This window comes from Ahaetulla prasina, chromosome 18 (genome assembly GCF_028640845.1).
Source record: "Ahaetulla prasina isolate Xishuangbanna chromosome 18, ASM2864084v1, whole genome shotgun sequence".
NCBI classification, from domain to species: Eukaryota; Metazoa; Chordata; class Lepidosauria; order Squamata; family Colubridae; genus Ahaetulla; species Ahaetulla prasina.
The window spans coordinates 10,085,594-10,112,844 of record NC_080556.1 but is presented as its reverse complement, the minus strand read 5'-3'; the positions used below and the strand labels follow the sequence as shown (position 1 = coordinate 10,112,844).

Sequence of the window (27,251 nt, the reverse complement as noted above, 5' to 3'; positions counted from 1 at the left end):
GCCCTGAGTCTTCAGAGAAGGGCAGTATAAAAATACGAAAAATAAATAAATAAATAAATAAATAACAACTCCACAACTCAAAAGTCTTGCGTTTCCACATCCTGCTCCTCGGCCATTTCTGTTCTAATACAAGATTCTCCATCCCTTTTGGTGGGATTAAGTTTTTCTCAACCCTCATTTTCCTAAAATGCCTCCAGGAACATCTTGTCAGTTTTATATCCGACCACAATTTTATTGTTAAAGTTACTTATGTAATTTATGATTTTGAAGAACAGGTGTCTTACATACCTACCCGTTCCGCCGCCCCATTAGTACACAGATGAAAAGGTGACTTAAAACTCTCTCCAGAACTTGGCAGTGAACTGGACCCCATGATCTGAAACCTAGAGTTGACACCTAGCTTTTCCAGATAATTTCATGGCCTGTTTTCAACCAGCTAAGGAGTTAACAATTTACATGGCAGATTTGTTCTAAAAATATTTGGCTAGGCAACAGGCCCCGATATAAATGCAGGATCACCTCTGCTGTACAGAAAGGATGAGAAAGATAAGACTGCAAAGTCTAAACAAACCCATCATTTATTTAAACATTTGAGAAATATATAAAAAAAAAAGTGAAGGGGAAAACAAAAGAGGATGACAAGACTAGGATAAAATCTTTTTCCCATCTCATTTAACTTTAATTGGTTCTCCTCCCACTGAGCCCTTCTTCTTGGTGAAGGAAAAAAAGTCAGCAGTTTTAAACACAAAACCTTTTAGGCCAACCAGTTCCAAAGCAATTTTTTTAAAAAAAAAACTCAGCACAAAAACAGCCGTTTCTTTGGTGAAAATGGAAGTACCGGTACCTCTTTTTCTTCTTTCTCTCCCATGGCAAATAAATTAACCACCCCGTTACCTTACAATGATGGTGGAAAGGGGAAAACGTCTGTCCGTCCCTCATAATGGGTTCGAATGACTTAGCCAACGAAGAAGAGGGACATCGGGTAAAACGAATAAAACGAGTAAAGGGGGCATCGAACGTGGCTGAACGTACCAAAACAGGGAGAGAAAAGGAGGAGAAAACGTTTTGAAACAGACCTGTGCAAAGAAGAGTCAACATCCCGATTTTTCTCATCTGCAAATTTAGCATCAAGCCAGCAGGTTCTGCCTTCCAACTAACCTTCCCCATCAGGGATGGGTTTCCGTTAATTTTTCCCCCCCCCTCTGGTTGATTGTTCTAACTCAAAAGTCAGCAGGTTAAAAGGTGGCTAAAACTACCCTTGAGGGACGCCAACAATGGTGAAAGTGCCCTGTCCCTCGTTAATAAACCAACCGGAAAAAAAACAACGCAGTGTGTAGCTTTCAAGGCACAAAATTTCCATCCCACAAACACCCAATGGTCGACCAAAGCAGCTGCGAATTAAAATTCCCCCAAGGCTGGAAATGCATTTCCTGTTTTTCTGGGAAACCTGATGTAGTTTTCTCATACAGTGGTTCCCTTTTAGGGTTTCAGGAGAAGCGGGGTCTGCAGGAATGCCGTTCCCCAGACTCAAAATATTCTTAAGTTTTAGGAGGCCTGAGGCATCAAGTCTGAGAACCCACCTGTCAGCTGTCATTCAGTGATCTAAAAGAAATTCCTCTTATGAAAGAGGAACTCAAAACTTACACTTTCTAGCAAAGTGGATGCCAACCAATAAAGAGAAAAAGATAAATAAGAGAAGGGTTTTTTTTTTCCAGCTTAAGTACCAGGATCACAATTTAGCCAAGAAAAGGAAATTTCCCTTCGGCTATGTTTCAAAGGCGACAAGTTCATTTTATTTGTTCTTAAACCAGATTTGAAGCACCCTCCTGTGGTCAAGCAATGGTCCTTCCTAATCTCAGGACAACTGTGACTTTCAAGGAAAATGTCCTACAACTCCCCCCCCCTTTCCCCAGATGCCCAACCACACCAGGTTGTGAGAAAGCAACGCTGCGCATCGCAAAGGAACACAATGCCAATCAGCCCCCGTGGCAACACAGAAACACGGCGGCACAATCGCCCTCCAACGTTAAATCAGTGGGAACTCTTGAATTCAAGAGGCCTGGTGCCCAATCATATCAAAGGAGATTACAAAAAAGGCACAGAAATTAAAAAATATATATATCTATAGCGTTTTCTTCGGGGACAAAACACAAAGCATAGGCCACTCTTTGCAGTAGGAAAAAAAAAACGAACTTTCAATGCTGGCTTACTGGTCCCAAATAGGTTTAAGAGGGGAAGAACAAACGGGCAAAATGCTCCTGAAGTTTCCATCGGATTATGGTAACCGAAAAGGGATGAATGGACTTCTTCAATTTAACCTCCACCGCCACCACCATAAAAAAATAAAAAAAAAAAGTGGAAAAAAAAAATAAGAAATACAAAATACAAACAAGCCACCTTGGGGGGAAGAGGATGCGGTGGAGGGAGCAGGGCACGGAAGAGTCCTAGCAACAGATAGTTAAAAACTTCAAATGGCGTATAAAAACCGAAATCTCAGAAGTCTAACAAAACACACGGAGGGGGGGCCCCCCCGCAGTCTCTTCGCCAACCGCCAACGTGGTGGATTTGGCAGCTCGCCTGGTTCAGGGAAGAGTCCCGTGCCCGGGTCAGAGGGTACGTGGGTTGTATTCTGGCAATTTCTTGATTTTCTCCTTTTCGGCTTCGCTCTCGTCGCGGGCAATGGCCAAGGAGTGCGCGTAGCCCATGGCTACCTGTAAAAAGAGACGCGATTGCCGCTTGGATCGACAAACCCTACCTCCCTTCGCGGGGGTGAGCTACGCCACATAAACGATCCGCGCGACAGCTTCGCGCAATGATCACGTTTGGACGTTAAACGAAGGCGCTTGCCTGTGTTAGGAGGCAGCTCCCCAAAGGCAGAGGCTGAGGGTTTTGCGTGTTCTTCACCAATATCCCTGCTCTTTAGAGTTTGAATACACTCAACTTGTGAGGAGATTGAGATATGCTTATTAAATAAACCAACACACAGGTTTAGCCTTAGTTCACAAGAACTGTTTGATCTCGTCTATGCAATGTTAACATATAAGGTTTCATTTCTCCCCCCTCTCCCTCTCCCTCCCTATCCATCTCTAACTCTCTTTTTGTATTTACCTACCCTATCTCTTTCCTTTCCTTTCCTTTCCTTCTTTTTCTTTCTTCTTTCTCTCTCCCTCTTTCTCTCTCTCTCTCTCTCCCTCCCTCCTGAATTGCCTGCTGGACTCTTCTTCCACTGCCTCTGCACCTTCCTGGATTCCTCAGGCTTGCCCCACAGAAGCATTTCCTGTCATCTCCCCTTCTCTCCCTCAGGCTATCCCATCCCCCTTCTCTCCCTCAGGCTTGCCCCACAGAAGCCTCTCCTCTCCTCTCCCTCAGGCTAGCCCCACAGAAGCCTCTCTTATCCCACCCTCTTTCTCTCCCTCAGGCTTGCCCCACGGAAGCCTCTCCTCTCCCCTCCCCTTCTCTGTTTCCTCTTTCTCCATTTCCCCCTTAAGCCTCTTTTCCTTTCCTCTCAGGCCTCTTTCCCCAGGCATCCCTTCCTATCCTTCTCTTCTGGCATTCCCCCCACCCCCCGAAAACTCTCCTTCCTCATCTCACGCTCCCTGTCTCTTCCTCTTCCTGCCAAAACCTCCTATTCCCTTCTCCCCTTTCCACACACACACACACGCACACCCCTATCAATTTGTCTCTATACATACACACACACACACACACTTATCCTCTCTGTGTCTATATCTATCATCTATTCACCCATCCCTCCCCTCCCCACCCATTCTTTCCTTCCCCCTTCCTCCCTTCCCTTCCTCTTTCTTTCCCCTCCCTCCCTTCCTTCATTCCATCCACAAACACCCTAATTTCTGTGTAAGCTGCCGGTTTACCTGTTCCGTGTAAATCCCGTCCAGCGTTTTCACCTCCTGAGCTGCAGTTGATGACTTCGGCTTGTGATCTCCATAACCCTGAAAATAAAAAAAAACAAGAAAAGGAACCCAGCAGGCTCAGGCTGTGTCTGTGTGTGCATGCGCAACCCAACAAGACAAACACAGACTTCAATAGATAATTAGAACTGCAGAAAAAACAATGGCCACCAATCCGCCTTCCATGGAGGATCTGTATCTTGCATGAGTCAAAAAGAGGGCTGGGAAAATATTTGCAGATCACTCGCATCCTGGACATAAACGGTTTCAACTCCTACCCTCAAAACGACGCTATAGAGCATTGCACATCTGAACAACTAGACACAAGGGTAGTTTTTCCCCCAAACGCCATCACTCTGCTAAACAAATAATTCCCTCAACACTCTCAAATAATTTACTGACTGCATTACTATTCTTCTTCTCTTCCTTATTACTGTCTGTCTCTTTCCACCTATTACTATAATCATGTTTCTTGTATCTTTCAATTTCTATTGTTTTTATGTTTCCTAGTACGATTTGATAGCTTATTAGTAACTTTGACTATCCCTAAGTATTGTACCTTTTTATTCTTGATGAATGTATTTTATTCTCCTTACGTAGACTGAGAGCATATACAGTGTATGTAGGTGTGTGTATACATGTTTGTATATGACCCCATGGTCACGCGATTTGCATTCGGGTGCTTGACAAGTGACTCGTATTTATGACATGTGCAGCCTCCCAGGGTCCCGTAATCCCCTTTTGCTACCTTCTGACAAGCGAAGAGAAGAGGGAAGCCAGATTCACTTAACGGCCGTGTTATTCACTTAACAACTGGCAGCGATTCACTTAACAAACGTGGCAAGAAAAGTCGTAAAACGTCTCACTTAGCCACATGCCGTATTTTTCGGAGTATAAAACGCACCTTTCCCCCCCCCCCCAAAAAAGAGGGTGAAAATCTGGGTGCGTCTTATACTCCTGCCCAGCTTTTCAAACTGAGGTTTCAGAGGCTGAAAAAAGCATCAGAAACGGAGCCTCAGAAAAAAAGCCCCCCAAACAGAGCCTCAGAAAAGAAGCCCCCAAACAGAGCTTCCGAAAAGAAGCCCCCAAACAGAGCTTCCGAAAAGAAGCCCCCAAACAGAGCTTCAGAAAAGAAGTCCCCAAGCAGAGCTTCAGAAAAGAAGCCCCCAAACAGAGCTTCAGAAAAGAAGCCCCCAAGCAGAGCTTCAGAAAAAAAGTCCCCAAGCAGAGCTTAAGAAAAGAAGCCCCCAAGCAGAGCTTCAGAAAAGAAGCCCCCAAACAGAGCTTAAGAAAAGAAGCCCCCAAACAGAGCTTCAGAAAAAAAGCCCCCAAACAGCGCTTCAGAAAAGAGGCCTCCAAACAGAGCTTCAGAAAAGAGGCCTCCAAACAGAGCTTCAGAAAAGAAGCCCTCAAACAAAGCTTCAGAAAAAAAAGCCCCCAAACAGAGCTTCAGAAAAGAGGCCTCCAAACAAAGCTTCAGAAAAAAAGCCCCCAAACAGAGCTTCAGAAAAGAAGCCTCCAAACAGAGCTTCAGAAAAGAAGCCCCCAAACAGAGCTTCAGAAGCTTTTTTTCTGAAGCTGTTTCAGAGGCTTTCAGAGGCAGAAAAAAAAGCAAAAAAAAAATAATAAAAAATAGCAAGGCACAGAGCTCACAACCAAGGAACCTGTTGCTAAAATTCATCTCTGGCAACAGCTGATTGGGGGTCTTCCGGGAGGCCAATCCACCTGCCAATCAGCTTTTTTCTTATTTCCCTCCCCAAAAACTAAGGTGCGCCTCATACTCCGGTGCGTCTTATACTTTGAAAAATATGGTAACCTCTGGGCTCCATTGTGGTCGTAAAGTTGACGACTGTCTGTAATTTGGAACAGCCTTTGCACTTAGCAAACCAACCCCCCCCCCCCCCCCCGTCAAAGAATCTATGTTCCCTGGAATTTTCCATCTAGTCTCCCCATTTTCCAATCTGGTCTCCACGCTTTCTAAGTGGGGAAACTGGTAACTTCATAAGAGAAAATAAAAGAAAAAAACTGTTTGCTGGGTTCTAAGCCGGGCCCCCTCTCCAGCAAAATTATCAAGCAACCTTCTAAGCAAAGCTGGCTGGGGCATTCTGGGAGTTGAAGTCCACCAGGCTTAGTTACCAAGGTTGGAGACCTCTGTTCTAAACTGTTGCTGTGAGATGGGCGGCAAATGAATTTATTAAATAAAATCAGCCACAACCACCCCCTTACCAGCTCTCCAAAGGTAGGAGACGGCCCCCAGCTGATGGTGCTCTCATCCGCTGCTACTATGATGCTGCTCTTCCTGAAAATGAAGCAGAAAGTAGAAGAGCTGCAGATGTAGAAAGTGGAGAAAAGGCAGCCTACAGGTGCTCCAAACAAAAGCACCCAGAAAACCCCAGCCAGCATAGCTAACAGCTGGATCACAGGAATTGTTGTGGTCTGCCAGCAGCCTGCGGAGCTGGACAGTGAGGAGTCTGGCGAGGAACATGGGCCAGTCCTGGAGTCTGGGGAAGGCTTGGACGAGGGCTCAGAGTCGGAGGCAGAGATGGGGCCAAAGCCATCTGGGAGTTATGTGCTGACTCTGGAACCTCCAGTGTCTGACGTCAGCGAGGCAGAGGAACAGGGGGAGCCTGTTCCCAGTGCGCGCATGAGCAGAACTGCCAGAAGGCAAGAATAGTTAAGACAAAAGGGGCAACTCAGGAGTAAAACTTGGAGATGATTGGCCCCCCCCATAAGGCATAAAGGAGGAGCAAAGGCATGTGAGCCTTTGCAGGAAGCAACTTTGTTTGTGCTGGTCAGTTTAAATTCTGAAGCTCCGTTTTGACTCTGTGCTCCGTGTGGCCTTGCAAAGCTAATTGCCAATCAGGTCTTTGGCAGCGTATCAAGGGAGATAAAAGTGGGTGCTTATCAGCCTTATCCCGAAGGACTGTGGCAGACTTCTGTCGGACTCTTTACAAACTATTTGTGACTCATCACAGGCTGGGAATGAACATAATTCACAGCCATTGAAATAAAAAAAAAGGTTTTTTTGGGACTAATTGTGTGCTTTTTACTGTTTCAGGAAGCCTAGTTCAGAACAGGAATTCTCCTGCAGTACACAAGTCCTTCTTCCAGGACTACAGAGAAAAATGGAGGAAAGCAGAAGAGAATAAAATAGCTTCCTTACCCACAGGACAAACTACGGATTTTCCAGCCGCACAGATCCTGCACAGTTTTGGGGTACATCGTTGACTCTCGGGAAGTATTCGTCGCTCCCCAGAAAAACAGGCCTCCTGTAACAGGCACAAAGGAGGAAAAATTGTGTTGCTATTGTACATTGTTCACTGTTGTGACCCAGGCCCAAGTAGGTAGTAGTAAACTCAGTCCGTTTAAAAACAAATAAACTATTAGAACAGCGGAGAATTAACTCATTCTCAGCGTAGTCCAAACTAAATCAAAGCAAATTCTTCCTAACCCAATTCTTCCGTCTTATCACCAACCTTGGTCTAATTAAGCAAACTGCCAAAGGCTTTTCTTGGCAAAAGTTCAAAAGCAGAAGACACTGACAAGAAATAAATGCAGCAAGACAAAGCTATCAACATTGTTTTCCGGCGAAGAGCCCAAATGCCGTTGCTGGTCTTTTAATCCTTATGGGAGGGCCAATCATCTCCTGGCCCTACTCCTGAGTTGTCCTCTTCGCTTGAGCTGCTCTTGCCTTCTGGCAGCTCTTCTCATGCGTGCATTAGGAACAGGCTCCTCCTGTTCCTCTGCCTCACTACTGTCAGCCTCTGGAGGCTCCTGAGTCCGCACATCATTCCCCGATAGCCCTGGCCCCATCTCTGCCTCTGACGCAGAGCCCTCATCCAGGCCTTCCCCAGCCTCCAGGACTGGCCCATGTTCTTCCTCAGCCTCATCGCTATCTGACTCCGTTGCCAGCTCCGCAGGCTGCTGGCGGACCACAACATTCACAAGGACGCCTGCTCTCTGTGAGGCTATTAGCAGACAGGCGCTGTGCAATGTGCAGACACGTTGACATTCTGATTTTCTTCCGTTAGCAGGAGAGCGAACTAAGTTGCATTAACTGGAAACCGTAATATCAAAACAGGCAGCACAGTCCTCCCTCTCCCTCTAGAAATGTACACTTTCTTGTGATATAGATTGACAGCAGGAGCTTTCAAAAATAATGTTTTTTTTTAATTTGAACGATTCCAGGACCGAGCTTACCCGTTTCGCTGACCGCAAAAGAGCAGGTGTATCCTGCGTAGATCTGTGCAGCCCCACGGCCGGGGAAATCGAAAAGTTTAACTAACCGTGGCACCATCTCGTCCCGCTGCTCCGCGTGTCCTAATCGGCCGTAACCGCCAAACCCCCAGGAGAAGACACGTTTCTGCGAGTCCAGGATGAGCTGGAGAATGGCAGGAGGTTGGGAATTAAAATCTAGATTGAAGAGAAGGAGGCGAGGTGACAGAGGAGGAGGAGGAGGAGTTGAAAGGAGGAGAAAGAGGAGGTGGTGGAGGTTGAGGAGGGGGGAAGAGGAAGAGGGGAAGAAGAAGAAGAGGAGGAGGGGGAGGAAGGAGAAGAAAGAAAGAAAGAAGAAGAAATTGATGCTGAGTTGAAATGTTCTTCAACTCTGAACTTTCTGAAAAGGTTCCAGATTTTGGCCTCAAAACAGTTCCTTCTAGCCCAGTGATGGCTAATCTTTTTGCCATCGTGTGCTAGGAGCAGTGTGTGTGTGTGTGTGTGTGTGTGTGTGTGTGTGTGTGTGTAAAACGGGCCATTTTTGGTCTCCGGAAGACCTCCAGGGTGTGTGGGGAAGGCTGTTTTCAGCCTCCCCAGACTCCTAGAAAGGCTCTAGGCCCTCCGGAGGCAGGAAACAGCCTGTTTCCCTACTTCTGGTGGGCCCAGAAGACCCAAAAATCAGTTAGCCGGCGTGCGCATGCGATATGGCTACACGTGCCACCTGTGGCATGAGTGCCATAGGTTCGCTATCACAGTTCTAGCCTCTATTCTTCATTTTTAAGAGTCCTTTTGAGGCAAGACTGCAATTCCAGCCAGATCCTATTAACCAGCAACATTTAAACGAGGCGTTTCCCTCCCCCTCTTTGGCATTGAGAACAGCAGAGAAACGTTTTAGTTTTCTTCCTCATCCACTCCAACCTGCTGTGACACTTTTAACAGCAAGGAAATTGTTTATAAAAGTTAGCACGCCGACCCACTTTCAATACCTTCTGTGGCTCCCCTGTTTTTTTTCTGCAGCCGAAGTTTGTCGCTGAAGACAAACCACAAGACGGAACTAAATCTCTTACCGTGTGATTCGCGCCGCACGCCACATCCCTCACGACGATATTTGGAACCGGGAGGATCTGGCCATCTTTGGTCTTCTCGAGAAAGATGGCTACGCGACGGGGAACCAGCTCGCAGTCGTATTCTATCCTCTGGGCTCGGGCGATGAATTTCCCGTCAGAGTTGTGCCCTGTTGTGGAGCAGAAAGTTCGAATCTAAGGAGCGTCCTTCAAACTCTCTCCCCCCCACCACCCAAAGACATCCAAGAATTTAGAGCAGGGTCTCCAATCTTAGGAACTTTAAGACTTGTGGACTTCAACTCCCAAAATTCCTCAGCCAGCAAGCTGGCTGAGGAATTCTGGGAGTTGAAGTCCACAAGTCTTAAAGTTGCCAAGGTTGGAGACCCCTTCTGTAGAGAAACCTACCTAGCTGTCCATACTCAGGACAACCGAACGAGTAAAGATTCCCTTTGCAATCCATAATCATGCTAAACTCTGCCCCGCAAGCCACCTTGGTAATCGGCTGGCCGTTGTACATGATCTACAAGAAAACAAACACGTGAATAAAAAAAAGGTTTAAGGAAACACTGAAAACCACATTTCTCCTAGCGCCACGAGTTCAAGGACACGTCAGACTGCTATTAGCACAAGCCTAAGTTTTGCTTTTTAATACACGTCTCCGGCAAATTAGAATAGAATAGAGTAACAGAGTTGGAAGGGACCTTGGAGGTCTTCTAGTCCAACCTCCTGTTTAGGCAGGAAACCCTACACCACTTCAGACAAAGGGTTTTATTTATTATTATATTTATTATATTTTATCCAACATCTTCTTAAAAACTTCCAGTGTTGGAGCATTCATAACTTCTGGAGGCATGTTGTTCCACTGATTAATTGTTCTAACTGTCAGGAAATTTCTCCTTAGTTCTAAGATGCTTCTCTCCTTGATTAGTTTCCACCCATTGCTTCTTGTCCTGCCTTCAGGTGCCTTGGAGAATAGTTTGACTGCCTCTTCTTTGGGGCAACCCCTGAGATATTGGAAGACTGCTGTCATGCCACCTCTTGTCCTTCCTTTCATTAAACTGGACATACCCAGTTCCTGCAACTGTTCTTCATATGTTTTAGCCTCCAGTCCCCTAATCATCTTTCTTGCTCTTCTCTGCACTCTTTCTTAGAGTCTCCACATCTTTTTTACATCATGGTGACCAAAATTGAATGCAGTATTCCGAGTGTGCCCCTACCAAGGCATTATAAAATTGGATCTTAAAAGTTTTTGGGAGAGAAGCTGGAACATGAATGTCCCCAGTTGAGAGAGTTCAGGCAGTGAGAAATGAGAAACAGGAGAAAAACCTGAATTAGGAACATCTTAACCGATGTTGCATTTTAGAGACTGCTTCTTTTACCTGCGTAGGACTAGGAACGGCGTCCGTCTGGTTCCCCAATCCAAGTTGCCCCATCTTGTTCTCTCCGAAAGCAAAAACAGATCCGTTATCTAGAAGGAAACGATTTAAAAAAAAAGACCCTTCTTATCTCACTCGGTCACAAAACCAGCCAACACAAAGCTCGAATGCAGCTTAATACAGGTACGGCTCAACTTGCAACCACAATTTGGTAGTAAGTCTTGAAAGTCACTAAGCAAGTCACCACGTAATCCTGCCCGATTTTTATGACTTCTGTGTTGGGACCCAGGCCCAAGTAGGTAGTGATAAACTCAGTCTGTGAAAAAACAAACTTTATTCAAACAGCTGGGATTTACTTCATTCCAAGCATCGTTCAACTCAAAGTAAAACAAATGCCTCCCAACACAAATTCCTGAGTTATCTCACAAATCTTGGTCCAATTAGGCAAACTGCCAAAGGCCCTTCCTGGCAAACGTCCACAAGCCACAAAAAGAAAGACGTATATGAAGCAGACGACGCAGGTACCAACATTGTTTTCCGGCAAAACTCAAATGCCGTTGCTGGTCTTTAAAGCCTTATGGGAGGGGCCAATCATCTCTTGGCCCTACTCCCGAGTCGTCCTCTCTGCTTGAGCTGCTCTGCCTTCTGGCAGCTCTTCTCATGCGTGCATTAGGAACAGGCTCCTCCTGTTCCTCTGCCTCACTACTCTCAGTCTCTGGAGCCCACACCTCACTTCCCGATGGCCCTGGCCTCACCTCGGCCTCATCGCTGTCTGACTCCGTTGCCAGCTCCGCAGGCTGCTGGCGGACCACAACATTCTGTGGCAGCTGTTAAGCAAACCCATTCTTGCCATAGGGCTATTTTTGCTGGCAACTGGAAGTAAATTCTGATTTCCACCAAAAAACAAAACAAAAAACCAAACATGTCTGAACTTCAACTCCCAGAATTCATAGCTAGTTGGGGAATTCTGGGAGTTGAAATCGACACTTCTTAAAAGCGACCACGGTTAAAAAAACACTATTCTAAAATAGTGGAAGGAAAGAAAGAAATACAACTCAAGGCTGCAATACCTGTGAGAGCCAGTGTGTGGTTGCGGCCACAAGCGGCTGATACAACCGTCTCACTGCTGAGGACCTCTATAGGCTTAGGGGCGTCGACCCGCTTGGTATCTCCGTGGCCCAGCTGTCCTTTGTCGTTGCGTCCTGGGGAGAGACACAGGGAAAAACACCCTCTCTGTGTGTGCGCTCAGTGCATTTTTCCATTGAGATCTTGATAAACCCAACGCCGACGAAGACACACAAAAGCGAAGCAATAGAAACTCACCCCAGCTCCACAGCTTCCCTTCCACGGTGATGAAGAGGCTATGAGCGGCACATGGGCCCGAAATTACCGTCCGGACTTGGATTCCCGAGAGACATCCGTACCTGTGCGGCCCCCACAGGTTCTGGCCAAGGTTGCGATAAGCAGCTGCGAAGATTATTATTGTTAATTCAACTTTGGTAAAGGTAAAGGTTCCCCTCGCATACATGCTAGTCATTCCCGACTCTAGGGGGCAGTGCTCATCTCCGTTTCAAAGCCGAAGAGCCAGCGCTGTCCGAAGATGTCTCTGTGGTCATGTGGCCGGCATGACTCAACGGCAAAGGCGCATGGAACGCTGTTCCCTTACCACCAAAGGTGGTCCCTATTTTTCTACTGGCATTTTGTTTTTACGTGCTTTCAAACTGCTAGGTTGGCAGAAGCTGGGACAAGTAACGGGAGTTCACCCCTTTATGCGGACTAGGGATTCGAACCGCTGAACTGCCGATCTTTCGATCGACAAACTTAGCATCTTAGCTACTGAGCCAAGTACAGGCACCCAATTCTAATGGACTCCGAGCAGCCTATACAACCAAAAATCTATATAAACGATTAAAACATACAACCGCGCAGACAGCCTGAACTGTTTATCAGAAAAGCAAGATAAATTGTACCAGCCCCTGCCCCAATATATGAATATATTATTTTTTAAAAAAAATAAAAATAAAAATCCAGCCTTTTAAATAATCTGGGATGCTTTCATGCAACTTGTTAAGCTGGAATGTTTTAACCACAATTTGTTTTTTGCACAGATGAATGGGTTGTACGATCCCAGAGAATTGCTGCCAAACACAGAAAATAAGGAAAATAAAGGAAAATTTTTTTAAAAAGTAAAATAAAACAACATCAGGAAACTGGTGCATGAACCCCACTTTGTGGCCTGCAGCATTTTTTTGAAAGACTGGACTGCTGGGAGGTTGCTGAAAGTGCTTTCTGGGTGGCTGTTCATAATTCAGACTTACGTTCTTCTTTATATTTAAATTTATTTTAAAGAAGACTCAAAACGTCAGCCAATTAGATTCTCTTTTTGTGGCTTGGGAAAAATTAGCAGGGGAAAAATTAGAAACAAACCAATAAAAAGCAAACATGCAAAATTCGTAAAGTAGAAAAATATCTGCCTGCTTTGGACTAAAACTTCCACCATCCGCATTACAGAGTTCTGCGGAGTTTGTGTTTTTTCCCAGGTCCCAGAAATGAACTTTCCTGGGTTCTCAGCAAGAAAATACCAGATGCTGGAAGCCTTAAAGTTGGCTCATGCATTTTACATGCCCGTCTATTCTGCCTCTTTGCCCTGCACCAGCCAGACTCTTAATTTCCTTACTGGTTCAGAAGTGAACGCGCCCTGTGCGTGTGCTTGCTTGGGTCACATGCCCGCGCACATGCTCTGTGCATGCGCAAAACCTTTCTGCACATGCGCAGAGGGTACAAAACACATTTTTACTTTTAACCAGGCAGTAACAACAGCCAAGCCGGTGGATGGAGCCTCACACTGTGATTGCTACCGGTTCTCCGAACCACCAGCCAAGATCGCTACCGAATCGGGCGATCCGGTCCAAACCGGGAGCATTTCACCCCTGCTCTGCCCCCCCTCCGGCTGGTCTCTCTTGCTGAAGATTACAAGCTGAGCTCAGATGTCTTTCTAAGCCAGACAGCAAAACAAAAGGGACTCAGTCTGGTTTGGAGACTGCGACGTCAACCCTGAGATAAGAAAAGTTGTGGGATGCGAGCAGCGACTTGTGGAGACGTTCTTGGAGCCTTTGACTCTAAAAGAGATTTTAGAAACTGAGCCTTGAGCTGCTGAACCCCATAACGGTATTTGTACCTCAGTAACTGTCCTGTTTGGCACAGCAACTAGACAGGGCGGGGTACAGACTTCAACAGTTAGTTAGGACTGCAGAAAAAAAAGCTATGGCAACCAGCCTGCCTTCCATTGAGGACCTGTATACTGCACGGGTCAGAAAGAGGACTGAGATAATATCTACATACCCCTCCAAGGGTGAAATGCACCCGGTTCGGTCTCGTTCGCCGAGTAAAAAATGTAGTAAAATGCACTTGGTTCGGTCTCGTTCGCCGAGTAAAAAATGTAGTAAAAAATGTAAAAAAAATATGTTCCAACGATCAGGTGAGCAACACATGATTGTCAGAACTCTTTTTTCCCCTATTTTTTAAGCATTTTAAGCAAATACTTTAAAAAAAAAAAAAAAAAAAGAGGCTCCAACAATCACAGCTGTGCCGCGTGATCATCAGAGCCTTTTTAAAAAAACTTTTAAAAGCACTTTTTACAACCTATTCGGGCAAATCTTGCGCCACAGCTGATCACACACCCCCACGCGCTATTCTACTTATCCCATGGCTCCTTTTGGTGTACACTGCATGCGTGCGCACGCACCTCGCATTTGGTGTGTGATGCGCAGCGCGCGTTTGGCACCGCAGCCAACAAACCGGTAGTAAACCGGTTCAGATTTCACCACCGGACCCCTCCCATCCTGGACATAAACTGGTTTCAACTCCTCCCCTTAAGACGATGCTATAGGGCAATGTTGGCAAACCTTTCTGGCACTGAGTGCCGAAACGGGGGAACGCACGCACGAGAGGGGGTGCCGGAAACTGGAAGAGCAGTTCCCCAAAGCGCATGCGTGCGGCAGGGAGCTGAGCTTCCGGTTTCTGTCATGCCTGCACGCACGAAGACCAGCTGGCCACTGCGCATGTGCATGCCGGAAACCGGAAGCTCAGCTTCCCGGCACACAGATGAACGCCAGGGAGCTGCTGTTCCAGTTTCTGGTGCTCCCACGAAGACCAGTTGATCAGTGTGCATGCACGCGCCGTAACCCGCAAGAGCAACAGGCGATGGCTGGTGCGCCTGGAGAGATGGCTCTGTGTGCCACTTCCGGAATGCATGCCATAGGTTTGCCATCACGGCTATACGGCATTGCATGCCAAAACAACCAGACATAGTTTTTCCCCGTGCCATCTCTACTGAACGCTGAATTTCCACAGCAATCTCTCATTTCTCATCTTTCCTTTTAACCTCTCCTCTTGGTTTCTTATCATTTATCAATTGTTTGTAATTAATGATTGTTAACTATGAATGTTATTTATATGTATACTGTGAGCTTCTGTATATGAGAGAAATTCCTTGTGTCCCCGATTGCACTTGCCCGATAAAAAAATTCATTATTCTGTTCTTATTCTAACTCTGATTCTAACTCTTATTCTAATTCTATTCTATTGAAATTAGAACATGCCAAGAAATAAAATAGGTCGTCTTATTGAAAATTACAGTGAGTTCTGTGCAATAATCCGGAAAATTTTCGAATGTGCAGAAATGGACAAACTTACTTTAGAATTAAATAATAAGGAAGACTCCTTATTTCTAAACCTCCCACCTCCCTCGGATCCAGCCACTAACCAAGAATTATAAACCCCACAATTCTACATCTCCTTTCGCTCAATCGGTGCAGAAAACTAACAATTTACCTTTTCAGAGTGTAAGATACACTTCCCTACCCTAAAAGAGGGTGAAAACGTTGGTGCGTCTTATACACTGAATACAGCCATTTTTGCCCTACCAACCCCCCCAGGAGCACTCTGCAGGCCTCCCAAACCCTCTGTGTGCCCCGTTTTTGCCCTCCTCAGCCCCCAGCACTCTTCAGGCCTCCCAAACCCTGTGTACATCCCGTTTTTGCCCTCCCCAGCCCCCAGCACTCTTCAGGCCTCCCAAACCCTGTGTACATCCCGTTTTTGCCCTCCCCAGCCCCCAGGAGCACTTTGCAGGCCTCCCAAACCCTGTGTGCATCCCATTTTTACCCTCCCCAGCTCCCAGGAACACTTTGCAGGCCTCCCAAACCCTGTGTGCATCCCATTTTTACCCTCCCCAGCCCCCAGGAGCTGCAAGCCTCCCAAACCCACTGTACATCCCATTTTTGCTAAAAACGGGACCTCGCAGAGGGTTTGGGAGGCCTGCAGAGTGCTCCTGGGGGCCAGGGAGGGCAAAAACTATTTTTTTCCTTTGTTTTTCTCTTTGAAAACATGGTGCGTCTAATAGTCCGAAAAATACGGGTATTCTGAACTAGGAACTGCTGTTTTTGGTTTCCCAAGATCTCCACTATTTAAGCTGGCCAAAATGATTTTAATTTAATCTTATTTTTAGTCTCTCTTCTGGGTGGCTCCCTTTGCATTCTTGCCGTGTGTTTATTTAAGAAGGCAGTGCTCCAGGGGAAAAAAGCATCATCAAGCTCACCCATAGCTTACCAAAAAGGGGTGCTTTATATTTATTCTGGAATAAAAGTCTTAATGGAACCCATTAAACAAACCCAGCCTAAAAAAACCAACAACAGCTGCCCTTGTCTGAATTCAGTCACAGATGTTCTCTTAGAAATAAGAGCAATCGCCCGCAGCCACAGCTGGCTGGAACAGTGGCCTTCTTCAATTGTGATTCAGGGGTGCTATTCAGCAGGTTCCGACGAACTGGTAGCGGAAATTTTGAGTAGTTCGGAGAACCGGCAAATACCACGTCTGGCTGGCCCCCAAGTGGGGTGGGAATGGGAGGTTTTGCAGTATCCTTCCCCCAGAAGTGAGGAGGGAATGGACATTTTGCAGTATCCTCCCCCTGGAATGGGGTGGGAATGGACATTTTGCAGTATCCTTCCTCTGCCACGCCCACAGAACCATTAGTAAAAAAAAAAAAATTGAACTCCACCACTGTATGTTTCCACGCGGGAAGATCACATCCTCAGTTCACTTAATCCAGAAATGATTAAAGCTTTACTTACCTTGCTGTTTTGGGACTTCCTTCCGGCCTATCAAGTCCCAGTTGGTGGCTCCAAATATCAAAAGCTGTCCCGCACACTTCGAACCTTCCAGTTTCTGAAAAGGAAGGAAAACAGAAGTTTTGATTTTAAATGTGAGCTGTGTCAAGTCCTGGGAGCCAGAAGAATCAAGAATTAAAGCGGACAGCTAAAACATTGAAACCCCTATCGGAAAACGGCGAGGGTTTTAACCATCCCTAAAAGAAAAGAAAAGATGCATTTTTTTAGCTTACGACAAAAATAAAGAGAATCCTGCATTTATTTAAGGAAAAACAGATAGCTATTTTTTCCCAAAAATGTTTTTTCCCCTCGTTTTATTAATTTACAATATGACATACAAAAAGAATGCAAAAGCAAATATTAGGGAAATTAGGAAAGTTAAAAAGGATATGGGGGAAAACAAGGGAAAAAGATAAAAAAAGGCACTGATTTCTGACTCCTTTTGTAGTAGTAAAATAAGGCATTAAAATCTATCAACTTTTTACTTTTTCATAATAGAAACTAGCCATTTCTATAACAACAAATCTATCCAATTGGTAAAATCCAAAATCAAAGTTTCATTTTTTCCCCCCCACCTCAAGCACAAAGCCCAGAAGTGGTTTCCAAGTAATAATAAAAGAGGAAACCATGGATAGCTATTTTTTGAGTTTTTAACTCGTGGAAAACTTGCTATTGAATCACAGAAATTGGAAGGGAGGGGGGCAAGACACTGGTGCAAAATTTCTGTGTTCACAGAGGTTCCCAAATCTTATGAATTGAATGCATTTGCATTGTGGATAAAAATTAAATGACTGCGGCGTTCTTGCATTAAATAAAAAAAGCTAAGGCTTGCAGCGAAAGCTAAAACTGGCCAACAAAATGCTAGCTATCTAGTCTTGCATTTCAATCTGTACTGGGCTCTGGAGAACTTTTAATTTTTTTCTGTGCACGTCTCGACGAACAATAGGGTGGAAGAACTTGCTTTCGTGAGTTTGGGTCTTTTTTAACGAACGAATGAAATTAGTTTACCTTTTCTTAGCGCTCTGAAAAAGAAACTGCAGGCAGAAAAATGAAGGGGGGGGGGACGCCGCCAGCATAGAAGGGCATCACCATGGCAGGAAGGAGGAGAGATGGGCGACCCTCCCCATCTGGAAGACCCCTCCAGTCTAGCCCGTAAACGGAGTCTGCGTTCATCCCCCATTACGGACTCACAACCCTAGACCCATTTCCCAGATAGGTAAGACTGATCTCCCCTTACAATGCGCTCTTTGGTGTGTTCTGGCTCGTTGACCACCACGGCGGCCTGGGGTGACTGCAAGCCGGGGGGGTTCTGTTGCTCTCGCCCTCCGGTTCGGGGCGCCTTCTTGCTTCCTCCGGGGGCCGAGAGTAGGGGCAACACCAACCCGTCCTGCTCCTCTCCGCTGCTGCCCCCGCCCCCGTTGTTGCTGCTGCTGCTGCTGCTGCTGCCCCCACCGCTCCGGTTCTTCTTCTTGGCGGCCAGCGGGGCCCCCCGGACGGTGCTTGCTCGTTTGCGCGCTGCCCCCGTGCCGTTCCCTGAACTGGCTGCATCTGCCTTCCGCCGGGGCATTTTCGTAACCTCCTATCTTCTGCAAAGAAAAAAAAAAAGAGAGAGAAATTAAGATTAGAAAGAGAAATTAAGATTAATAAGGAAAGAACACAGAAAAACAGCCGCCTAAAGGTGCGAAAAAACCAAGAGGAATGCAGAGGAACGGCGAGGAAAATCCACCCGAAGTTTCTCAAAATAAGACAGATGACAATCATTGCGTCTTCCCACAAGCTCGTATCTGCTGCAAGGCTGCGGGTTTCGCATTTACACAGCTTTTTACAAGGATGCGTACGGGTGTGGGAGAGAGAGGTATTTTATTATTCCACACAGGGGAGTTTGCTTAAGGGCGCAATCTTGCGTTTCGTGGGAAAATACCTGGATGCGTGTGCCTAAAATCACAAAAACCTATTAGATTCAGCGGGATTTGGCTCCTAAGGAGCGGAGCAGAGGAGCAGTAGCATTAATCTAATTAACCTGTGATTTTTCAAGCCTGGCCACTTTTAACAGGTAGGGACTTCAACTCCCAAGATTCCCTAGTCAGCCATGTTGGCTGAGGAACTCTGGGAGTTGAAGTCCCCGCATCCTGAAGTGGCTTAAGTTTTGAAAAAAACCTGCATTCATTCATCCTAACATGGAAACACTTCTACACACACAAAAACACAACACCAGCTGAAAATTAAAGTAGAAACGAAACTTGCCCCATCTCAGATATGTTCCTCCTTTCCCCACAGCTAAAAAAATAAAAAATAAAAATGAATTTACAGCTGACAAATGAGGGGATTTTTTTCTCCCCCCTCTACCTGGCGGGGCGACGATCCCAAAATAAAAAGACAATAAAATCTAATATAAAGGCAGAAGCGACCCAAGCTGTAAAGACTAAAGGGAAGAAAACAATATTTGATCCTTTTTCCCCCCCTCATAAATTGCTCATTTCCCTTTAAAAATGAGGAAGTTCGCAGAGCTGACAGGAAAAAAAAAAAAAGATATTTAAAAATGACTCCCCCCCCCCCTTGCAGGGATGGAAGAAGAAATAAGTGGAAAAAAAAGGGGAAGATGAGAGGGGGAAAGAAAAAGAAATACAAGATAAAAAGGATTTTTTTTTAAAAAAAATAAAAAATTCCCACGCTCTTCCTTCCAAGTTTCTGAGGCTCTGGAAGACCCTCCCCAAACCCCTAAAGTTGGGGAGCAAAGGCTTGTCTTCAGCCCCTCCTCAGACAAGGCCCAAAGCTGCCCCCCCCAAGTAGGCACCTTCAGCCCCCCCCCAACAAGCCAAGATGCAGCCCAAGAGAGAATGAGTAGAAACCAAGATTAGTTTGGGGGGGGGGGAGGGCTGAGCATGCCTCACAAGCCCAAAATGCTCAATTGGGGGTCCGGGGGGGGGGAACCCTGACCCCCCCCCAATTTTTCTTCCTGCTCCAAGGAAACCACACTAGAAACTAGCCAGGATTAGAAACCTGGCTGGTTTGGGCTGAAGAAACTTTCCAACCAAAGTCCCAACTAGCTATGGTTAAAATCCTGGCTTTCTGCTGAACCAAGAGATAAACTCAAGTTACCCAATTCAGCCAGGAGCTGGGTGGGCTTGACCCCCCTAAACTGTCATGTTCCCCCCCCTCCCCAAGGAAGGGAAGCCCCCCCCCAAAAAAAGAGAGGGTCTGAGGAAGGCTGTTGGGAGAAAGTCAACAGGAATAAACTAATCGTGGTTAGTTTTTAAAGGGACCTCCATAAAGGAACTCCACAGAGTTGGAAACCCAGTTTTTTTGGGGGGGGGCTGGAGAGAAACCCCATGGATTAACAAAAAAAAAGGGGGGGGGAAGAGGGGGCAGGAACATGGACCAAAATGAGGAATTTAATTCAGAAAATTTGCATTTTTATGGCAACAATATTCCTGCAAGTCTAACCCCCCCCCAAAAAAAAACCCATCTTTAGGAGAAAGCAATCTTAATAATACAAACTGAGATCCCCCCCACCCTTCCCCAGGTCTATTTTTCTCCAAGCCAGGTTTAGCTTGGAGGTTTAGCCAAGTTTAGGCTGTGTGTGTGTGTGTGTGTGTGTGTGTGGTGGGCCACAAAGCCCCTCCCTCGCCCCAGAGGAAAGGAGACCACCAGGTGAGGCCGCTCCTAGCGTATCCCCCTTTGCAACCCAGGCCAAAAAAGAGGGAGATTTCTCTATTTTTTGGGGTGGAGGGGGTTTAAAAACAAGAGGACCCTAAAGGAAGCCCCTGCCCCACTTTAAAAGAGGACCCTTAAAAAATTCACTGCCAAACTTCGGCTGGTTGCTTTCCAAACTTGGAAATGGGGTGCAGTTTGCAGATATTGGGGGGGGGGAAGACCTCCGCTCCCCACCCCCTCATCCTCCAGAGACCCTAATAGACCCCTCCAGAGACCCCCTCCTCTCCTTGCCCCTCTCCAAGGAAACCAACCCCCCCTTTTCATTTTAACATAGGGAGGATTTGGAGGCAGCCCCAGTTTTCTCAAGAGGGGGGGTCTCCTCCTTTCTCTCTCTCTCTCTCTATGCCCTGAAGCCCCCTCCCCTCCAAACCCTTCTGCTGCCTTTCCCTAAGTTTTCTCTTCCCCCAAAAACCCCCACCCACCCAATTACTTGCCCCTCCTGCCTTCATCCCCTCCATGCACAGGCAGGGAATTTATTTATTTTTGTTGCAAAACTTAAAAATCAAAATTGCAAACTTTTTCGGCCGGGGAAGGACCCGCAGAAGCCACGGCGAGTTTTTTGGGGGGGTTTGTTTTAAGTTTTTTTTAAAAAATAAAAATAAAAAATAAAGGCGGATTTAGGCACCGGACCCCCCCCCCACTCCTCCTCTTTCTTTCCTTCCCTCTCCCCCCCCCCCCACCTCAACCAAGCCAGCCGCCGAACAAAGACGCGGGGAACCGAATCGCCTCGCCATGCATTGCCCCCACCCCATCCCGACAACCCCCTGGCCCGGACACGCGTCTTGGTGTGAATGCAACGCCCCCGCTTTCTCCAAACCTCGAACAATGCAAGATTCCCCAGCAAAAACAATCATTCAATCAATCAATCAAAATCCCCCTCCCCGCTTTTTTTTTTTTTTTTTGCAAGGGAAGCCCCGCGTGCAAGAAGACTTTCCGCCGCCCCAACTCGCATTTTGGGGAGGTGGGGGGGGCGTTTTTAAAACGTTTCCCCCTCCCACCGTCGCTTCCCCAAATGGGGAGGCCTCTTTGCAAAAATTAAATAAAAGCAGGAATTGCAGGTAAATTTTGCACAAAACGCGACCACCCACCTTTTTTTCTTCTTCTTCTTTTTTTTGTTTTGTTATCCTCCCGGTGGGGACTTTCCCCCCCCCCCACCAAATGCAAAAGCAATTCTCCCCCCACTCCAAACCAGACGCCCCTCCCCTTCTTATCTGCCCCCCCTCTCTTTCTTTCCTCTTTTTTTTTCATTCTTTCTTCCTCTCCCCCTCCTTCTCCTTTTCAAACCCACCTCTTCTTTTCTTCTTTGACTTTCTTTTGGTTTTGTTTTGTTGTCGGGCTGGGCCTTTGCCCTGAGACTCTCAAATATAACCTCCTCCTACTCTTCCTCCGGCTGTTTTCCCCCACTCTCAACCCCCAAAAAGAAACAACAACAAAAACACACACACACAAGCCTTCCTGGCCTTAAAAAAAAGGAGAAAAAACCCGCCTTGCACCTGCCTTCTTCTTTTTCTGCTTTTGCAAAAATAATAATAATAATAAAAAAACACCCGAAGAGGAGAGAAAGAAGAAGAAGAAAATGGAAACAAACTTTGCAAGGTTTGGAGACGTCTTCTATGAAGGGGGGCTTCTTTATTTGGCCACCTTTCTGGAAGAAGAAAAAGAGAAAGAAAGAAAGAAAAGTGGCTTCTTTGCAAAAATTAAATAAAAGCAGGAATTGCAGGTAAATTTTGCACAAAACGCGACCACCCACCTTTTTCTTCTTCTTTTTTTTGTTTTGTTATCCTCCCGGTGGGGACTTTCCCCCCCCCCCACCAAATGCAAAAGCAATTCTCCCCCCACTCCAAACCAGACGCCCCTCCCCTTCTTATCTGCCCCCCCTCTCTTTCTTTCCTCTTTTTTTTTCATTCTTTCTTCCTCTCCCCCCCCCTCCTTCTCCTTTTCAAACCCACCTCTTCTTTTCTTCTTTGACTTTCTTTTTGGTTTTGTTTTGTTGTCGGGCTGGGCCTTTGCCCCGAGACTCTCAAATATAACCTCCTCCTACTCTTCCTCCGGCTGTTTTCCCCCACTCTCAACCCCCAAAAAGAAACAACAACAACAAAAAACACACACACACACAAGCCTTCCTGGCCTTAAAAAAAAAAAGGGGAGAAAAAAACCCGCCTTGCACCTGCCTTCTTCTTTTTTTCTGCTTTTGCAAAAAAATAATAATAATAATAATAAAAAAAACACCCGAAGAGGAGAGAAAGAAGAAGAAGAAAATGGAAACAAACTTTGCAAGGTTTGGAGACGTCTTCTATGAAGGGGGGGGGGCTTCTTTATTTGGCCACCCCTTTCTGGAAGAAGAAAAAAAGAGAAAGAAAGAAAGAAAAAGTGGCTTCTTTGCAAAATTACAGTCCTCAAAAGGCAAGTTGAGAATTAGGAGGAGACCCCCCCCCTCCTTGCAGCGTCCCTTCACTCTCACACACCCGTTTCCTCTGTCTGCCTCTTTTTTTTTTTTATTGATTTTGAACAATGGGACCTCTGTCTGTCTCCGATTAAACCACGTGGATCCGCCTTCCTTCGCCCCCCCTTTTTTTATTTTAAAAAAAAAATTCACCCTCCCCTCTTTAGTCTTTTTCTCTCTCTCTGCCCCCCTCCCTCCCTCCTTCCTTCACTCTTGCAAAAAAGAAAAAAGAAAGAAAGAAAAAAGAAAAAAAAAAAACAACCCACGTCGCCAAACTTTCACCTTCTTGCCAATTTTGCAGCCAGCCTGGATATCGAATTGCAAAAAAAAAAAAAAAAAAAAGCTGGGTTGTAAAATGCAAAAGTCGAGCCCCAGAGATGCTTATGGGGAGGGGAGGGGAGGGGATTGGAGGGGAGGGGAGCAAAGCTTTGAAACCTTTTTTTTTTAAAAAAAAATGTTTTGCACGACTTCCTGTGAAAAGGGGGGGGGGACCAACCAGGTCTTTGGCAGAGCCCACCCACCAGATAAGACTTAAAGAATATAAATAGGCGCCGCCTGTGCAAAACAGAAAACACATGGACGGGCAGGCAAGGAGAGAAATCCGGGGCTGGAGTGGGTCTCGGAAGGGCCCCGCTCGCCTCCGCACAGCACCCCCTGAAGGACAGGATGACCCCGGCAAAGGAGAAAAATATTTATTTATATTTATATATATATATATATAGGCCAAATTGATGGCATTTCATTTGCAAATAATTATTTGCAATAAAAAATTCTATCCTATCCTATCCTATCCTATTCCATTCCATTCCATTCCATTCCATTCCTATTTCTTATTTCTATTCTATTCTATTCTATTCTATTCTATTCTATTCTATTCTATTCTATTCTATTCTATTCTATTCTATTCTACTCTACTCTACTCTACTCTATTCTTATTTCTTATTTCTTATTTCTTATTTCTATTCTATTCCTATTTCTTATTTCTTCTTAATTCTATTCTATTCTATTCTATTCTATTCTATTCTATTCTATTCTATTCTATTCTATTCCATTCCATTCCTATTTCTTATTTCTTATTTCTTATTTCTATTCTATTCTATTCAATTCTATTTCTATTTCTATTTCTTATTTCTATTCTGTTCTGTTCTATTCTATTATCTATTCTATTCCTGTTTCTTAATCCTATCCTATCCTATCCTATCCTATCCTATCCTATCCTATCCTATTCCTATTCCTATTCCTTATTTCTATTCTATTCTATTCTATTCCATTCCATTCCATTCCATTCCTATTTCTTATTTCTTATTTCTATTCTATTCTATTCTATTCCTATTTCTTATTTCTGTTCTGTTCTATTCTATTCTCTATTCTATTCCTATTTCTTAATTCTATTCTATTCTCTATTCTATTCCTATTCCTTATTTCTATTCTATTCTATTCTATTCCATTCCATTCCATTCCATTCCTATTTCTTATTTCTTATTTCTATTCTATTCTATTCTATTCCTATTTCTTATTTCTGTTCTGTTCTATTCTATTCTCTATTCTATTCCTATTTCTTAATTCTATTCTATTCTCTATTCTATTCCTATTCCTTATTTCTGTTCTATTCTGCTCTGTTCTGCTCTATTCTCTATTCTATTCCTGTTTCTTAATCCTATCCTATCCTATCTTATCCTATCCTATCCTATCCTATCCTATCCTATCCTATTCCTTATTCCTTATTCCTATTCTATTCTATTCTATTCTATTCTATTCTATTCTATTCTATTCTATTCTATTCTATTCTATTCTATTCTATTCTATTCTATTCCTATTTCTTATTTCTATTCTGTTCTGTTCTATTCTATACTATTCTCTATTCTATTCCTATTTCTTAATTCTATTCTATTCTATTCTATTCTATTCTATTCTATTCTATTCTATTCTATTCTATTCCTATTTCTTATTTCTATTCTGTTCTGTTCTGTTCTGTTCTGTTCTATTCTCTATTCTATTCCTATTTCTTATTTCTTCTTATTTCTATTCTGTTCCGTTCTATTCTAAAAAACTGGCTATTTGCAATCAGTGAAAGGAAAAACAAGCGTTCTTTTATCAGAGGAATGAAGCCAGCTTCTGGATCACACAGAATTCATGTGTGTGTGTGTGTCAGGTCGGAGGGGGGCTGTTTTTCCCAGCATTAAAAGACAAAGTGCACACTTTTTTGGCGGTGGGCACCGCAAAGGGAAAGGGGGAAGGAGAGGAGACGGAACAGGTAAAGCTTAGAAACTTTGTCCAGGGCGAAAGAAAATTTGCAAACTTCAGGGATTTTGCAGAATTCTTTTCGGGGAAGGTTCCCCCACCCTGTTGAATTGAGTAAATCATTGGGGATATGGTCAAGTTTCAATCCTACCCCTCTTCTTCCATCACAGGAGCTGCAACCGCTGGCCACAAACCCGCTGGACGGATGTCCGTCGATTTCTTCCCGGCCCCGAGATCGAGGTTTCGTCAGGCCCACGCAGACAGGTGCTAAGTGAGCATTCCCACAGAAACCGGTTAAAACCGGTTGCAGGAGGGACGCCGGGAAGAGGAGACGGGTGAGTTCGCTAGAATGTGCAAATAAGCATTCGGCCTCCGTCGTGTATAAATCCCTCGGGTGCTCCTTCACCTCGGTTCAGAATTAACGATCCATTTTTGTGTTGTACCGAAGCTGCCTCGACTTGCCTTTAATTGCTTAAAAGACGCCTCTTGGGTGTGTCTCGAGTCCTTTTTTTTTTTTTTTTTTGCTGCAGGCATGAAGTGGAATTTGGCTTTTTCGTGGGGGGGAAACTGGCATTTAATAATCGCCAGATCAAGTCTGGTCTGATTTTTACAGATTTCTCCACCTTGTCCTGAGCTTGGCCTTCTGTAGGCAGGCGGTCCTCAATTTACGGCCGCAGTGGAGCCCGAATTTTCTGTGGCTAAAGGCTGCAACGGGACGTAAGTGTGAAAAACGATCATAAGTCACTTTTTTCCCGTGCTGCTGTAACTTCGAACCGTCACTAAATGAACTGTTGTAAGTCGAGGACTGTTTGCGGGTTAGATTTAAAAAATAGCGTCAGATACTTAAGAGGTAGAATGAAAATATAACTCTTGGGAACAGGTCGTCCTCGCCTTATAATAGTTCATTTAGTGACCATTCAATGTAACAACAGCACTGAAAAATGGGACTTATGACCGTTTTTCACAGTTACGACCTTTGCACCTCGGTCAGGTGATCAAAAATTCAGCCGCTTGGCCACTGGTTCGTAGTTACGACGGTCGCTGTATCCCAAGGTCACGTGATTCCCCTTTTGCGACCTGACAAGCAAAAGGGAAGCCAGATTCACTTAACAACCGGGTGACTAACTTATCAGCCGCTCTGATTTGCTTAACAACTCTTCAAGAAAGGTTGTAAAATTGGGCAAAAAAAAAAACGTCTCACTTAGTGACAGAAAGGTTGGGCTCAATTTTGGCCGTAACACCAGTACTCTCGCGCGCATGCACAAATACACATGCATGCACAGGAGAGCTCTAAAGACCAGCTTGATCCCCTGAATTGCACACATGCACACTGGAGGCCCGAACACTAGCTGGGGAGGGCACGCATCGACAGCTGCAGATGAGTTGGGCGACAGCTCGCATGCCCGGAAAGATTGTTCTGCATGCCACTTCTGGCACGCGTAGGTTCGCCATCACCGGGCTAGGACAGGAGTCGGCAACCTGTGGCTCTGGAGCCGTATGCGGCTCTTATTTATTTATTTATTTATTTATTTATTTATTTATTTATTTATTTATCATACTTTTATACCGCACCATCTCCCGTAGGACTCAGGGCGGTTCACAGGCATATTAAAATACAATAATATAATAAATACCAATTTAAAACCCAATTAAAACAAAATATTATAACAGCCAAATCACTAAAACGGTAAAAACCGATTAAAAGCCCATTAAAATTTAGCTAAAATATTTTATACTTAGGCTAGTCCTGCACAATGAAATAATAAAGTCTTCAGTTCACGTTTGAAGTCCGGAGGTCGGGGAGTTGGCGCAACCCCGGAGGCAGCTCATTCCAAAGGGCCGGTGCCGCCACAGAGAAGGCCCTCCCCCTGGGGGTCGCCAACCTACATTGCTTGGTCGACGGCACCCTGAGGAGGCCCGCTCTGTGGGAGCGCACAGGTCGTTGGGAGGCAATCGGCGGCAGAAGGCGGTCTCGTAGATATCCCGGTCCTAAGCCATGGAGCGCTTTAAAGATGGTGACCAAAACCTTGAATTGCACCCGGAAGGCTACTGGCAGCCAGTGTAATTCCTTTAATTCCTCTGCCATGTGATTGATTTAATTCCGCTGGCATGTGATTGATTGAGCT

The 27,251-nt window shown here is 45.2% G+C and overlaps 1 protein-coding gene across 1 annotated transcript; it reads right to left on the bottom strand.

The window, feature by feature from the left end:
* Window positions 1-593: 593 nt before the first annotated feature.
* On the bottom strand, window positions 594-25,539 carry RCC2 (regulator of chromosome condensation 2). Its single transcript, XM_058161523.1, has 13 exons — window positions 25,277-25,539; window positions 17,965-18,313; window positions 16,692-16,785; window positions 11,887-12,030; window positions 11,634-11,765; window positions 10,567-10,655; window positions 9,593-9,707; window positions 9,191-9,357; window positions 8,109-8,289; window positions 7,072-7,177; window positions 6,135-6,207; window positions 3,873-3,950; window positions 594-2,711 (listed from the first exon to the last, which is right to left on the bottom strand). The coding sequence occupies exons 2-13, from the start codon at window positions 18,292-18,294 to the stop codon at window positions 2,607-2,609; spliced, it is 1,614 nt and encodes a 537-aa protein (XP_058017506.1). The 5' UTR covers window positions 18,295-18,313; window positions 25,277-25,539; the 3' UTR covers window positions 594-2,606.
* Between the last annotated feature and the right edge of the window lie 1,712 nt (window positions 25,540-27,251).

Coding starts and splice junctions, on each gene's coding strand:
- RCC2 (XM_058161523.1), bottom strand. CDS start 18,294: ATGCCCCGGCGGAAGGCAGATGCAGCCAGTTCAGGGAACGGCACGGGG. Junction 10,656..11,633: donor CCACACACTGGCTCTCACAG/GTATTGCAGCCT, acceptor GTTTCCTTCTAG/ATAACGGATCTGTTTTTGCT. Junction 3,951..6,134: donor CTCCTACCTTTGGAGAGCTG/GTAAGGGGGTGG, acceptor TTTTATTTTCAG/GGTTATGGAGATCACAAGCC.